Below are 13,369 nucleotides of genomic sequence, written 5' to 3'. Positions count from 1 at the left end.
AGGAAACAGGATTAATTTTAGGCAGAATTTAGACATTCTGGTACAAGGCAGATGTTGATGTTTCTTAACTGAAAAGACAGTATAACCTATTACTGGTTTTTAAAAATGGAGACAGTTTTAACTGGATGGCAAAATTAACTGCTGTTCTTGAGATGTACAAATAACTTTTTTGTATATAGTATCCAGTAAGCATCATTCTATAAAAAAACTTTCTGCTAGTCCACAGTTTTACATACTACAGAGTCAGTCCATTACAAAGTAACAAATTTTGATTGTTTTTTTGGATACTGATATCAGAGATTTCCCTGGCTTTTTAAAATTTGATAGTGCACATGCAGTCAACAAATACTGGAAATTCGAATAGCTTTTGACCCTGCCAGTTTTTCTTTTTCTGGGCTTCAATCTTAACCTTTAAAATGTGAGTCAATTCATTTCAATACTTACTGGTGGCATTAGATTATTCATCACTGCAGTCTGGTGGCATGAGATAAACAATGTATCACTGGTTCTGTGGAACATTCAAAGCTGGAGTGCACCTTTCCTGTCAGGAGGCAGCATCCTGCCACTTCTTTCAACAATAGTCCAACATTATTGCTCGCACAGCTTGTGCGAGGGCATTTACTGTCCAGGTTTTGCATGGAATAGTTCTATGCAGTCAACTTACACCAAAATATATGGACAGCTTACAGAGGTTAATAAGTTGGTCGGTTGGGGTCTAAGGGACTAAATATGTCATTTGCACCTCAGTCAAGAGGTATTTCATATGGCATTATTGACATTAGTCAGAAATTTGATACTGAAAGACTGTAGGAGTGGTAGAACAGAGGCATTAAAAGCAAAACTGATGCCAGGGTTGGGAAATAATTTAAGGAAAAATACATGTATGTAGGCGAGAGCAAATCTCCCAGATGGCTCATCTAAGCCGTGAGTAACCCAACCAGCATCTGAGCCCCCACCAGGGGCACATACAGTTACATGTAGAATGCCTTCTAGCAGAAGATCTGTAATGGTAAAAGTGAGAAACCTAAAAACACAATGTGTGTCTGTTGGGCTGCCAATAATAAAAAATTAAATGTGCCTGTATGCATCTTAATGTGTCATCTTTACCGTAAGTAGCAATCTATCTTTTCCTTACACTAAACAATCGAAAATCCAAGATGGAATAATGATAATACTACAAAAGGATAGACTGCTACTCACCATACAGTCTCTGGCTGCCGAAGCCTGACTCTTCTCATCGGAGTGCTACCCCTAAAACAGGTAATAGGGTGTGGCAGAAAAGAGGGGCTAACCAGACCCATGCAGCTAGTAAAGGAGGAGCAGTTGCGGTCCCTTCCCTCCCCCCCTCCCCTCCCCAGATACAGCATGTTGCGAGAGACATCCCAACCACCCCATCCTATCCTTAATGTTTAAAATGTTATATATGATAATAAAAACCACTTTAATGGAGAACCAGTTCAACTGTCAATGAGTTGTCTGAAATATTAAAAGCAAAGAGTCTGGATGACCGTGCTCGGTATGGAGAGCTAGAAGTTAAGGGCATTCCAACGGGATGTCAGCTACTGCCCATTAGGCTTCACAACCACAACATGGGGGCGGTTCATTACTTAAACAATAGGTTAATCTGGATGACCAATACAGAGGTGACATACAATGGGGAACCCCTTTCAGGAGGAACAGGAGGAGCGTCATGCAGCAATAATCTCCTCGGTAACGGAAAAAAGAGGAGCCAGTACACCACCAGATGAAGTTGTGATGAGAGATATTTGCATAAGCAAACCTGCGCCTGGAATTGTCAAAATGAATGTCGGGCTAATAATAAATTCTCCAGCCCAATGGTCAGCCATTTCATTCCCTGGGATGCAGAGAAAGACAACTGAGAGGCCGTGGGACTAAGGTCAAAGATGTCGTGAACAGCAAGAGATTTCACAGAGCAACAAGAGTAACATCGATCAATAACCTGGAGTCTGCTCACTGAGTCACTACAAATTAGAATGCAGCTGAGGGAGGTATGTTTAATAACACATAGCACATAGTGAATGTCACATGCAACACAAAATCACTACATGTTCTTATCAACAAATGATGTTCCTGAATGGCAGGAAATGCAAGAATGTATCCTGTCCTATCCATAGTTTTACTGCTATCAGTGTAAATGATGGTAGGAGCCCAATACTCCAGAAGAACTGAAAGGAAGAGATGTCAGAAGACCATGAGGGGTGACAAACTTTACGACCTTGAAGCGCTAATTCATGGTCTCGGTACTAACCAGCAGGAGAGGGCGAGGGGTGGGGAGAGGGGGCAAAATAAGATTGGAAGCACATTCTAAGGAGGTTAGGTGGAGGTCTTGGAAGAAGGTCTCTTAAATTCCAGTTGGTAGTCCCATCCGTGGGTGTATGTCAGGTGTTTGATGCCCCAAGTGTGCGAATAGAATTTGACAAGTTGTGATTTAGTTAATTGTCAGATGATGACTGCATAAGTGAGCACGACTTGGTGCCGTCAAAACTGAAGAGGGAAGATCCTTGCTTCAGTCAAAAGACTGCCTATACGACCAGTCCGGAAGGCACCACTGGCCAGCCTTAGTCCACAGCAATGGACTGGGTCCAACAATATCAAAGCTGAATGTGCCTTTGAGTGGTAACTCTGGCAACCACAATTCAATTAGGACAAGACCAAGGCCTTATAAATATGGAGGAGAGTAATGTGATCTGCACCCCCTGAAGTGTGAACAAGAAAGTTGAGAGTCTTAAGCTTTCACATGCAGACAGTCTCTAGTTGACAAATATGAGGCAGCGTGTCACATTTTTATAAAAATGGTGCCAAACACTGGGACTGTGTAACAATGGCTGAGAGCTGGGTATCCTAGTAGAAATTTGGTTCTGGATGGACCGAGGTAGAACAACAGAAATGCGTGACTCACATCCTTGTAGGCTGGAAGCCATGGCAATTAATATAGGACAATCATGAGGAAATAAAATAAGTTTTCATTTAGAAAAAATAATACAGATTTTTATATTCATAAAATAAATTTGATATTCACGGACATACCTTATAATAAAAACATTTTCAGAGGATCGATGAAAAACAAGATTTCACTGATAGCTGTTGATTTGTATCATAATATGCCCTCTTGTATGGCATTGGTCTGTAGCACAATATGAAATATAAGAGACATTGTTTTTTGCTTTTCCCTGGATGATGGTTGACAACCGTAACCAGTCATAATAAAGGTGTAAAATTCAATACAGCAAAGTTAACATGTATTTGCTAAAATACACTCGTGCTGTAGATGAAGGTTGTAATGACAGACAGGTTTAGGTTAGGCTGGAAAGTGACAGTTTGATAATGATTTGGCAAAGCCAACAAATGTTTAATGATAATTTCTCTTTAAGCTTTTACCAGCATATACAATACTTGAATAATGGAAACTGCTGGTTGGAATGTCAACAATACATGGAAAAGTTAGATAGAGTGCTGTTTACCATAGAGATGACACATTAAGATGCAGACATCTACAATTAATTAATTAATTAATTAATTAATTAAAGTGCCTGGAACTTAACATGTCATCTTTACTGTAAGTAGAAGCAGAAGTAGTAGTATCTTTTCCTTAAATTGTTAGTATTTGAATAACTTGGAGGAATGCGGCAGGATAAATATCATATAATCTGGTAAAACCTTAAATTTCATATTACTTACTTCAGAAGGAAGAAAAGCTTTCACTAACCACTTCTAGTGGATAAAATAAAATAAAGAAAGGGAAGAAATGTATAAGGAGTTCATCCACCCACATTCCTGAGTTACTCCAAAATCAATTCTTTTTTTCAGTTCTTATGAATTTCGTAGTTACATTTATGCTCCACATGAAAACTATTTTCCCAACAGTGATCTAATAATTTTAATGTGTTTGAAGGCATTCCTGTCAAAAACCTCAACATTGTCCTTGGACTTTGACATTTAAAATTTGTAAGATTGCATAATGTCATAGTCACGATACTTTATTCGCAATATTGACAAATAGATGTGGTGTCAATGACACTTAGTCAAAGCTGACAGGCTGTACCTTATTCTTCAAAACAATATTTTCACGGAATCACAATGTTTCAAAGGCTTAGCCATTGGGACTTATTTTGGCATCTGGTGTTTGTAACTGATCAGATTATATGAGCCCTTTAGTCTGTCTTACTTGCTTCTTCATTTTATCTTGAGGGAGTTCAGAGAAGGGAAATAAATAATTGTTCTGGTGGCTGGTAAGGGGATTTATTTTTAGGTTTTTGTATCACCTTCAGTTTCAATTTATCCACTGCATTAGTGATGTTAGGACAGGTTCCTGTCCAATAAATAAAGTCATCACACAGGTCCTGGGTCCAGCCCATTTAGCTTGTTCACTGCCAGTGATTCCTAGGTGACCAGAGACCTACAGAAAATTTATCCCGTTGCTTTCCCCTCATCCCACAAGGGCTTTGGGGCATTCTGCAATGACCTTCGAACTTGTTTCAGTGGTGGATAGAGATTTCAGTGCTGTTTGGCCATCTTAATAAAAGTAGGTGCTACAATCTTTGTAGAATCTACACAAATTCTCCACTGCACACACTCTGACAGCACATATTTCCATCTGCAATACTGTGGCACACTTCCCTAGAGAGACTGCTCCCTCTAGTCAACTCTACTCTGTATACCCCAACCACAGTGACTTCATCTGTTCTCTACCCATTGGTAAACCAGACTGTGTCCTGCACGGTGTCATGGTTTATTCTTCCACTGCTCCCTACTTCTATTTGCAATATTGAAATATTTATTTATATACCATCATAATTCACAAGGGTCTTGTATGAACTTCATGCATGCCTTTTTCTAAGCCTATCATGTTAATATATGGAAAAGCTATAACCACATTAACAATAAGACTTAAGACTGCGGTGAGCATGACCTTGTGAATTTTTACATTTCACGAGTGCAAGTGTTGAGTCCTAAGTAAATAACTAATGTATACAACATAGTTACAGTTATCTTAATGGAAGTCTTAATATATGCTTTCGTCAGAAGAGACGCTGGGTACAAGACGGTGGTGGTGGTAGTAGTAGTAGTAGTAAAAATCAACCTAAACTTTGTGGCCTCAGCGGCAGGATTTCAATTTTAGTCCACCTGAATGCAAGCCAATTCACCTACTGAGGCACAGCTTTGCTCAGTACTTCAATATTCTTCCTCATTTTATTTAACTGTCATACCGAAAGCTGTAATACTACACAATGCATTTGTAGTATACATAAAATAGATACTTCCCCATTGCAGATATTATTACTGTCACATAGCTAACAGCATTTCAGCAATGATAGATAAAAATCAGGCACCCAACACAAGAAAATTTAGAAATCACTGTTCTAAGAAAAATGAACATACAAAGCATGGGATGTGACAAGAAGAAAACTACTGTGATCACTTACAACTCAAGCAAGCTGGTAAATAACGGGCCTTTCTGAGAAAGGTCATGAAATGTAAGTACACCAGTTAGGCAGTATACTTGTGCGAAACAGTTTATGCATGATGTAGATATAGGGCCTATTTAACAATGGAGCTAATTAGTAGTCATCCAGGGAAGAGGGCAGCTTTGTAACTTTGCCAACACGGTAATTCAACACTTCTCTGAGGAGAAAAAATGCTCAACAAAATCTGACAAAAGTGAAAGAAGATAACAATTCAGCCTGATTTCAGTATTCTCGTAGCCTCCAGGCTGACATTTGGTTTTGCATCAATTAAAGTGCACTGAAAACGGACATTATACTACAAAGGACTTAATGAACTACTACATACATTCCAACAAGCTCTTCACTACCAACCTTTAACACTCTGAATAGGGTCCACCACAACCGCCACTGCACGCTCTGAAAGTGCCTCAAAACTCTGTTGTGTATTTATGTCTACACCAGATAACCAGCAACCAAAACCTGGGTGAGAATGGTACCAGCCAACAACCATTTCTGGTCGTCCAGTTTGCTTTAGCATATCAAGCATCTTAGCCTGAAATACAGGATCCACGGCCTCGACACTTACACCCTGCAGACAAAAAAGAAAAACAGTTCCATTTATTACAACACGCAGCCCCGATTTCAAAACTGTTAATGTGAAGGACCTATTTTCGGATTTAATTTATACAACTGAAACAGCTGAGGACTGATTAGGAAAGAACAGTAAAGTGACTCACCGTTCCCGTTTGTGGCATTGCAAACACATCAATCACACGAACTGTATAGTCATCAACAAATTCTCCAAGCATTAGACCCATGACTTCCATCGGCACTCCAGCGCGACCGTGTTTCAACATTTTTAATAACGCCAATGAAGAAATGTAAACTTGTTCTGCTGTGTCAACTACAGGTGCGTCTGAAGGCGGAGGTGCCTGGCTCAGACCTGGCATACCCCCACCTAACCGTAATAAACGATCCATAGCACTGGCACAAGTAAAACCTGAAAAATTTATATCAAAATTTATTTAGATACTTCAGTGCACGCTATTTACAGGACTGCTATATATCCAGCATCCCTGTCATTTCACATATATTAAACCTCTAAACAAATGCATACTTTTACTACCAAAGACGTTGTTCTGTTCCTGCCTTCTGCACACCAATGTTTATTACGTACGTCAAAATTTTCAAACTAAGCTTGACTACACACTAAGTCACGAACTCAAATCTGCTATCTCACGAAGCATTGTGGGAAACCAAAATGGACACCGGTCAGGAAGAGTTGCGTCGTCAGCCAAAGTTACGAAGTGGTCCACTTGGGTTAGGTAACAGAGGCTAACGTTTGCATAGTTGAAAATGTTTGATATGGGCGTACTTTAATTTTAAATTAGTTGTGACAATTTTGCATACCGAGATACTTAACCTGAGGCACATTACTTAATAACCTTTCCGACAAACCTTATGGAATCCAGTAAAATGATATGTTTTTCCCGAAAAGTTTACATTGCAGGCGTGCTTTCCAGATGGAATGAAAACGACATTAACAAATATTCATTATTATTGCCTCCACTTTATAATTAAGTTTCTTTAAGATCTCTGGCAAAAAAACAGAATATGGACAAAAGATGTACATCGCATTGCTGCCAATACACGGCCTCCAATCCCTACATGAAGTCCGTAATGGGTTTTTGTTCTCTCATTACAGTTGAACGAGCGCCTGTTTTTCTTATCCTACACGCTGTCAGTAACCGAAGGTTACAAAATTGCAAGAGTCTCACTTTCTTGCATTTTCGAACTCATTTGTTGCTGTTACAGACATTTACATTCTGTTGTAAAATTTTGGTTCTAGTATTTCGATCTCTCAGAAGTTTTCTCATTAACAGTAACTTATTTAGGGTAATGTGAAATATTATAACATGTTTATTATGCTTAGTGAAATGGTTACATTTCTCCAGAAACTCAAATGTTTATGACGTTGCCAATTTGTGGCATATTACGTATTTGCTACATCAGTTATGACGTGTTGTAATTTAAGATATCGGAAAAAAATGAATACAATGTAAAATAGCATGTATTATGTTAGTAGTTAATAATGTATAGTTTGTTTACACTACAATCAAGTTATATCAGATAACGGACTGTATGTTGTAATTAACAGTCACAATGAAACACTGCATAGTTAAGTTCACACAGTACACATTATTAATATTAGCTCAGCGCGGCCCCTCCCGCTGGAGGTTCTTTTATTTTATTTTTTTTATTTATTTATTTCTTGTTCCGGTGATCCATGTTGTGACACCATCACAGGATATGGAACGTGTCAATGTTACAAGCTTTTGGCCAGAATTTATGGTAATACATAAAACAAAACAAAAACAGTAACTTAGGTTCCACTACAAAAAAATACATTTTAGATATAGATAGAGATTACAAAACAAAAAACAGTGAACAGTAACTTAGGTCCCACTATAAAAATACATTTTAGAGAGAGATAAAGACTACAAAATAAGTAGTGTTACTGAGAAATAAATATTGCAAAATATATGTTTACAATAAAAATATTCGGTATTACAAATACAAATTTGGGCATACATTTGCAATTTACAATACAAGAGATGTTAAACACTGTAGTTCAGGAACTCTTCTAATGTATAAAATGATCCTTGCAATAGGAACTGCCTTAAGGTTTTTTTAAACAAGAGATCATCATCTACCAAACACTTAATTCTTGAAGGGAGGGCATTAAAAATCTTACAGACACTGAAATGGACTCCTTTCTGCACCAAACTTAGATTTGGCTGTTCATAGTGGATATCATGTTTCCTTCTAGTATTGTGACTGTGATATGCACTATTCAGCGTAAAGATGGATTTTTCTTTCCTTATGAAGCACATCAACGAGAATATATATTGCGCAGTGGATGTAAGTATTTCAAGCTTCTGAAAAAGATTCCTGCTTGTGGCTCTAGGATGGACTCAACACATGATCCTTATGGCTCTTTTTTGTACACACAGTACTTTTTTAGCCAGTGGCTGATTTCCCCAAAATATAATTCCAATTCATGGTGTGGGTTCCTGTAGCCATGTCCTAGTTCATGAACCACGGGCAACGTATGAGTGGCCAAGTAAGTGGTCCCGACTGTCGGGATACCAGTTACTTTGGAATAAGGCTGGGCATCTCGGACATATTCTGAGCCGTGGTCACCTTTGTGCTCAGACGGCAAAGACTACCAAATCCACCGGTTAGTCCCTCAGCCGTTAGGGGTAAAACCCAATGGGACTCGGGGCAAGTAAGGCTAGCAACCTGCTTCCCTGGTACTTTAAATATGATGCTGGCAATAATCAGAGCAAAATGCCTCGGACCTTTGGAGGTGACGGAGTCCCACCTCTAACTGACAAACCAGGGACTCCTAAGATACGACTTTGCAAACAAATGGTAATTAGATGGGGAGCTATTAATATCAATGGGGGCTACTCTGGGAAGAAGGTAGAGCTGGCAGAGGCTGCAAGTAAGATGGGGCTGGACGTTTTAGCTGTTAGTGACATTCGGGTAAGGGGGTGAGAAAGAAGAGGAAGTGGGAGAATACAAGGTCTACCTGTCAGGAGTCAAAGCAGGAATAGCACAATGGGGTGTAGGGCTTTACATCAGGAAAGAAATGGAACCCAGCGTAGTTGCAATAAGGTATGTAAACGAACGACTGATGTGGATAGATTTGACAGTGTCTAGCAAGAAAATTAGGATTGTGTCAGTATATTCGCATTGTGAAGGGACAGATCAAGATAAGATGGATAGTTTTTATGAGGCACTCAGTGATGTAGTTGTTAGAGTAAAGGACAAGGATAGTGTTCTGCTCATGGGTGATTTTAACGCCAGGATTGGAAATCGAACAGAAGGGTATGAAAAGGTTATGGGTAAATTTGGAGAAGATATGGAGGCCAACAGGAACGGGAAACAACTCTTGGATTTCTGTGCCAGTATGGGCTTAGTAATCACAAACTCCTTTTTTAAACATAAGAACATTCACCGGTATACGTGGGAAGGCAGGGGAACCAGATCTGTCATTGACTATATAATAACAGATCAGGAATTCAGGAAGGCTGTGAGGGAGACACGTGTATTCAGAGGATTCTTTGATGACACTGATAATTATTTAATCTGCAGTGAAATTGGGATTGTGAAGCCGAAAGTGCAGGAGGTCAGGTCCATATGTAGGAGGATAAGAGTGGAGAAACTTCAGGATAAGGAAATCAGGCACAAGTACATAACAGCGATCTCAGAAAGGTACCAGTTAGTTGAATGTAGTCAATTACAGTCATTGGAAAAGGAATGGGCAAGGTACAGGGACACAGTACTAGAAGTGGCTAAAGAATGTCTTGGAACAGTAGTGTGTAAAAGTAGGATGAAGCAAACAGCTTGGTGGAATGATACAGTCAAGGCAGCCTGTAAAAGGAAAAAGAAGGCGTATCAAAAATGGCTACATACCAGAACCCAGGTAGACAGAGAAAGTTATGTCGAAGAAAGAAACAAAGCCAAACAGATCATTGCAGCATCGAAGAAGAAATCGTGGGAAGACTTTGGAAACAGGTTGGAGACTATGGGTCAAGCTGCTGGAAAACCATTCTGGAGTGTAATTAGCAGTCTTCGAAAGGGAGGTAAGAAGGAAATGACAAGTATTTTGGACAGGTCAGGAAAACTGCTGGTGAATCCTGTGGATGCCTTGGGCAGATGGAGGGAATATTTTGAAGAGTTGCTCAATGTAGGTGAAAATGCGATCAGTAATGTTTCAGATTTTGAGGTAGAATGGGATAGGAATGATGATGGAAATAGCATCACATTTGAGGAAGTGGAAAAAATGGTCAATAGATTGCAGTGCAATAAAGCGGCTGGGGTGGATGAAATTAAGTCGGAACTTATCAAATACAGTGGAATGTCAGGTCTTAAATGGCTACACAGGATAATTGAAATGGCCTGGGAGTCGGGACAGGTTCCATCAGAGTGGACAAAAGCAGTAATCACACCAATCTTTAAACATGGAAACAGAAAAGATTGTAACAACTACAGAGGTATCTCTTTAATCAGCGTTGTGGGTAAAATCTTCTCAGGTATTGTTGAAAGGAAAGTGCGAGTATTAGTTGAGGACCAATTGGATGAAAATCAGTGTGGGTTTAGGCCTCTTAGAGGTTGTCAGGACCAGATCTTTAGCTTACGGCAAATAATGGAGAAGTGTTATGAGTGGAACAAGGAATTGTATCTATGCTTTATAGATCTAGAAAAGGCATATGACCGGGTTCCTAGGAGGAAGTTATTGTCTGTTCTACAAGATTATGGAATAGGAGGCAAACTTTTGCAAGCAATTAAAGGTCTTTACATGGATAGTCAGGCAGCAGTTAGAGTTGACGGTAAATTGAGTTCATGGTTCAGAGTAGTTTCAGGGGTAAGACAAGGCTGCAACCTGTCTCCATTGTTGTTCATATTATTTATGGATCATATGTTGAAAACAATAGACTGGCTGGGTGAGATTAAGATATGTGAACACAAAATAAGCAGTCTTGCATATGCGGATGACTTAGTTGTGATGGCAGATTCGATTGAAAGTTTGCAAAGTAATATTTCAGAGCTAGATCAGAAATGTAAGGACTATGGTATGAAGATTAGCATCTCCAAAACGAAAGTAATGTCAGTGGGAAAGAAATATAAACGGATTGAGTGCCAAATAGGAGGAACAAAGTTAGAACAGGTGGATGGTTTCAAGTACTTAGGATGCATATTCTCACAGGATGGCAACATAGTGAAAGAACTGGAAGCGAGGTGTAGCAAAGGTAATGCAGTGAGCGCTCAGCTATGATCTACTCTCTTCTGCAAGAAGGAAGTCAGTACCAAGACTAAGTTATCTGTGCACCGTTCAATCTTTCGACCAACTTTGTTGTATGGGAGCGAAAGCTGGGTGGATTCAGGTTACCTTATCAACAAGGTTGAGGTTACGGATATGAAAGTAGCTAGGATGATTGCAGGTACTAGTAGATGGGAACAATGGCAGGAGGGTGTCCACAATGGGGAAATCAAAGAAAAACTGGGAATGAACTCTATAGATGTAGCAGTCAGGGCGAACAGGCTTAGATGGTGGGGTCATGTTATACGCATGGGAGAAGCAAGGTTACCCAAGAGACTCATGGATTCAGCAGCAGAGGGTAGGAGGAGTCGGGGCAGACCGAGGAGAAGGTACCTGGATTCGGTTAAGAATGATTTTGAAGTAATAGGTATAACATCAGAAGAGGCACCAATGTTAGCACTGAATAGGGGATCATGGAGGAACTGTATAAGGGGGGCTATGCTCCAGACTGAACGCTGAAAGGCATAATCAATCTTAAATGATGATGATGATGATGATGATGATGATGATAATTCCAAATGCCATAATTGCATGAACGTAACCATAATACGCTGATTTCATGGTTTCCATATTTCTATAAGAAGAAACAATGCTTATGTTGCTGAACTTCGTCTTTTGCACAGATCCACGAGGTGGTTTGACCAATTCAGTTTGCTATCAATATGCAAGCCTAGGTATTTTGAGGAATCTACCCTGGTTATTGTCTGCTCATCTACCTTTACAAATATTTCCTCATCTTTGGATGTTTTGTGGAACTGAATGTAGTTTGTTGTACAGTAATTTAAAATAAGACCATTAATGTTGAACCAGTTCACCGTTTCATTTAAAACCTTATTTGCCGTTACCTCAAGCTTATCTACTGAATTATCAATAAGTAGTGTAGTGTCATCCGCGAAAATGGTGAATCTACAATATTCCGTAGAGAGAGGAAGATCATTTATAAATATAATAAAAAGTAGGGGCCCCAGAACTGAGCCCTGCGGCACTCCACATGTGATGGTACCCCATCCTGAAGATACTGGGACATCATCTTGACTATCTACTACAACTTTTTGTTTCCTGCTTGACAGATATGAGTCGAGCCATTTCCCTGCTGTACCACTTATACCGAGATGTGCAACTTTTTGTAAAAGAAATTGGTGATTTACACAGTCAAATGCTTTTGTTAGGTCACAAAATATGCTAATCACTTTCAGTTTTTTGTTGATAGATTCCAAGAGTTTGCCAGTAAATGCAAATATTGCATCTTCTGTTGACAAATCTTTCTGAAATCCAAACTGACTTTTGCTGAAGCTATTGTGTTCACTGAGATGCGTAACTATCCTGGCATGCATTAGTTTCTCTAAAACCTTTGAAAAGCTTGTCAGTAGTGATATTGGCCTATAGTTAGCAGTATTCGTCTTATCCCCCTTCTTATACAGCGGTTTTACAACCGCATACTTAAGCCTCTCAGGAACTATTCCTTGCTTAAGTGACACATCAAAAATGTGGCAAAGGACTTTACTTACATGGCTGGAGCAGTATTTTAATAATTTGTTAGAAATGTTGTCAATTCCAGAAGAGTTTTTACTTTTCAGGGATTTAATAACTCTTTCAATTTCTTGAACAGTGACTGTTTTTACCTTCATGTGTTGTACTGAACCAGGTACTCTAGCTTTCAAAAGATTGATGGCTTGCTTGATGGACCCATGTAAACCTATTTTTTCTGTTACTGTTAAAAAATTGTTGTTGAATGTGTCTGCAACTGTTTTTGGATTGCTAACAAGATTACCCTCACTTTTGATTTGGATATTTTCACCACAAACTGCATTTTCCCCGTTTCCTTCTTTACAAATTTCCAGATAGTTTTTACTTTATTGCTCGAGTTGTCAATTTATGCCTTCAAGCACATGTTCTTTGCTGCCTGAATTGTCTTATTCAGAACTTTATTGTAGATTTTATAGTGTGTAATCCTACTGTTATCATTTGAACTCCTGGCTGCAGCATATAGTTCTCTTCTTGTTTTACAAGAGAT

General features: G+C 39.2%; 2 protein-coding genes across 3 annotated transcripts in view; one reads left to right on the top strand and one right to left on the bottom strand.

Annotated features, from left to right (window-relative positions):
* The window catches only part of LOC126162778 (26S proteasome non-ATPase regulatory subunit 14), a 37,483-nt gene extending 30,379 nt beyond the window's left edge, over window positions 1-7,104 (bottom strand). The window contains exons 1-3 of one of the 2 annotated variants that reach the window (XM_049919488.1): window positions 6,924-7,104; window positions 6,203-6,465; window positions 5,838-6,054 (exon numbers count right to left, since the gene is read on the bottom strand). In XM_049919488.1, coding sequence (XP_049775445.1) covers window positions 5,838-6,054; window positions 6,203-6,445 — 460 coding nt within the window. In that variant the 5' untranslated portion in view covers window positions 6,446-6,465; window positions 6,924-7,104. Of the gene's footprint in view, window positions 1-5,837; window positions 6,055-6,202; window positions 6,466-6,582; window positions 6,720-6,923 lie in introns of those variants that run through there. The other variant, XM_049919487.1, reaches the window with a different exon arrangement.
* Window positions 6,663-13,369, top strand: part of LOC126162779 (COX assembly mitochondrial protein homolog) — a 30,520-nt gene continuing 23,813 nt past the window's right edge. The window contains exon 1 of the mRNA XM_049919489.1: window positions 6,663-6,790. Within this exon, the coding sequence (XP_049775446.1) occupies window positions 6,727-6,790 (64 nt within the window). The 5' untranslated portion in view covers window positions 6,663-6,726. The remainder of the gene's footprint in view (window positions 6,791-13,369) is intronic.

The sequence above is a fragment of the Schistocerca cancellata genome, chromosome 2 (assembly GCF_023864275.1).
Source record: "Schistocerca cancellata isolate TAMUIC-IGC-003103 chromosome 2, iqSchCanc2.1, whole genome shotgun sequence".
Lineage (NCBI taxonomy): Eukaryota > Metazoa > Arthropoda > Insecta > Orthoptera > Acrididae > Schistocerca > Schistocerca cancellata.
Note: the sequence above shows the minus strand (reverse complement) of the source record. Positions and strands in the feature narration are given on the sequence as shown.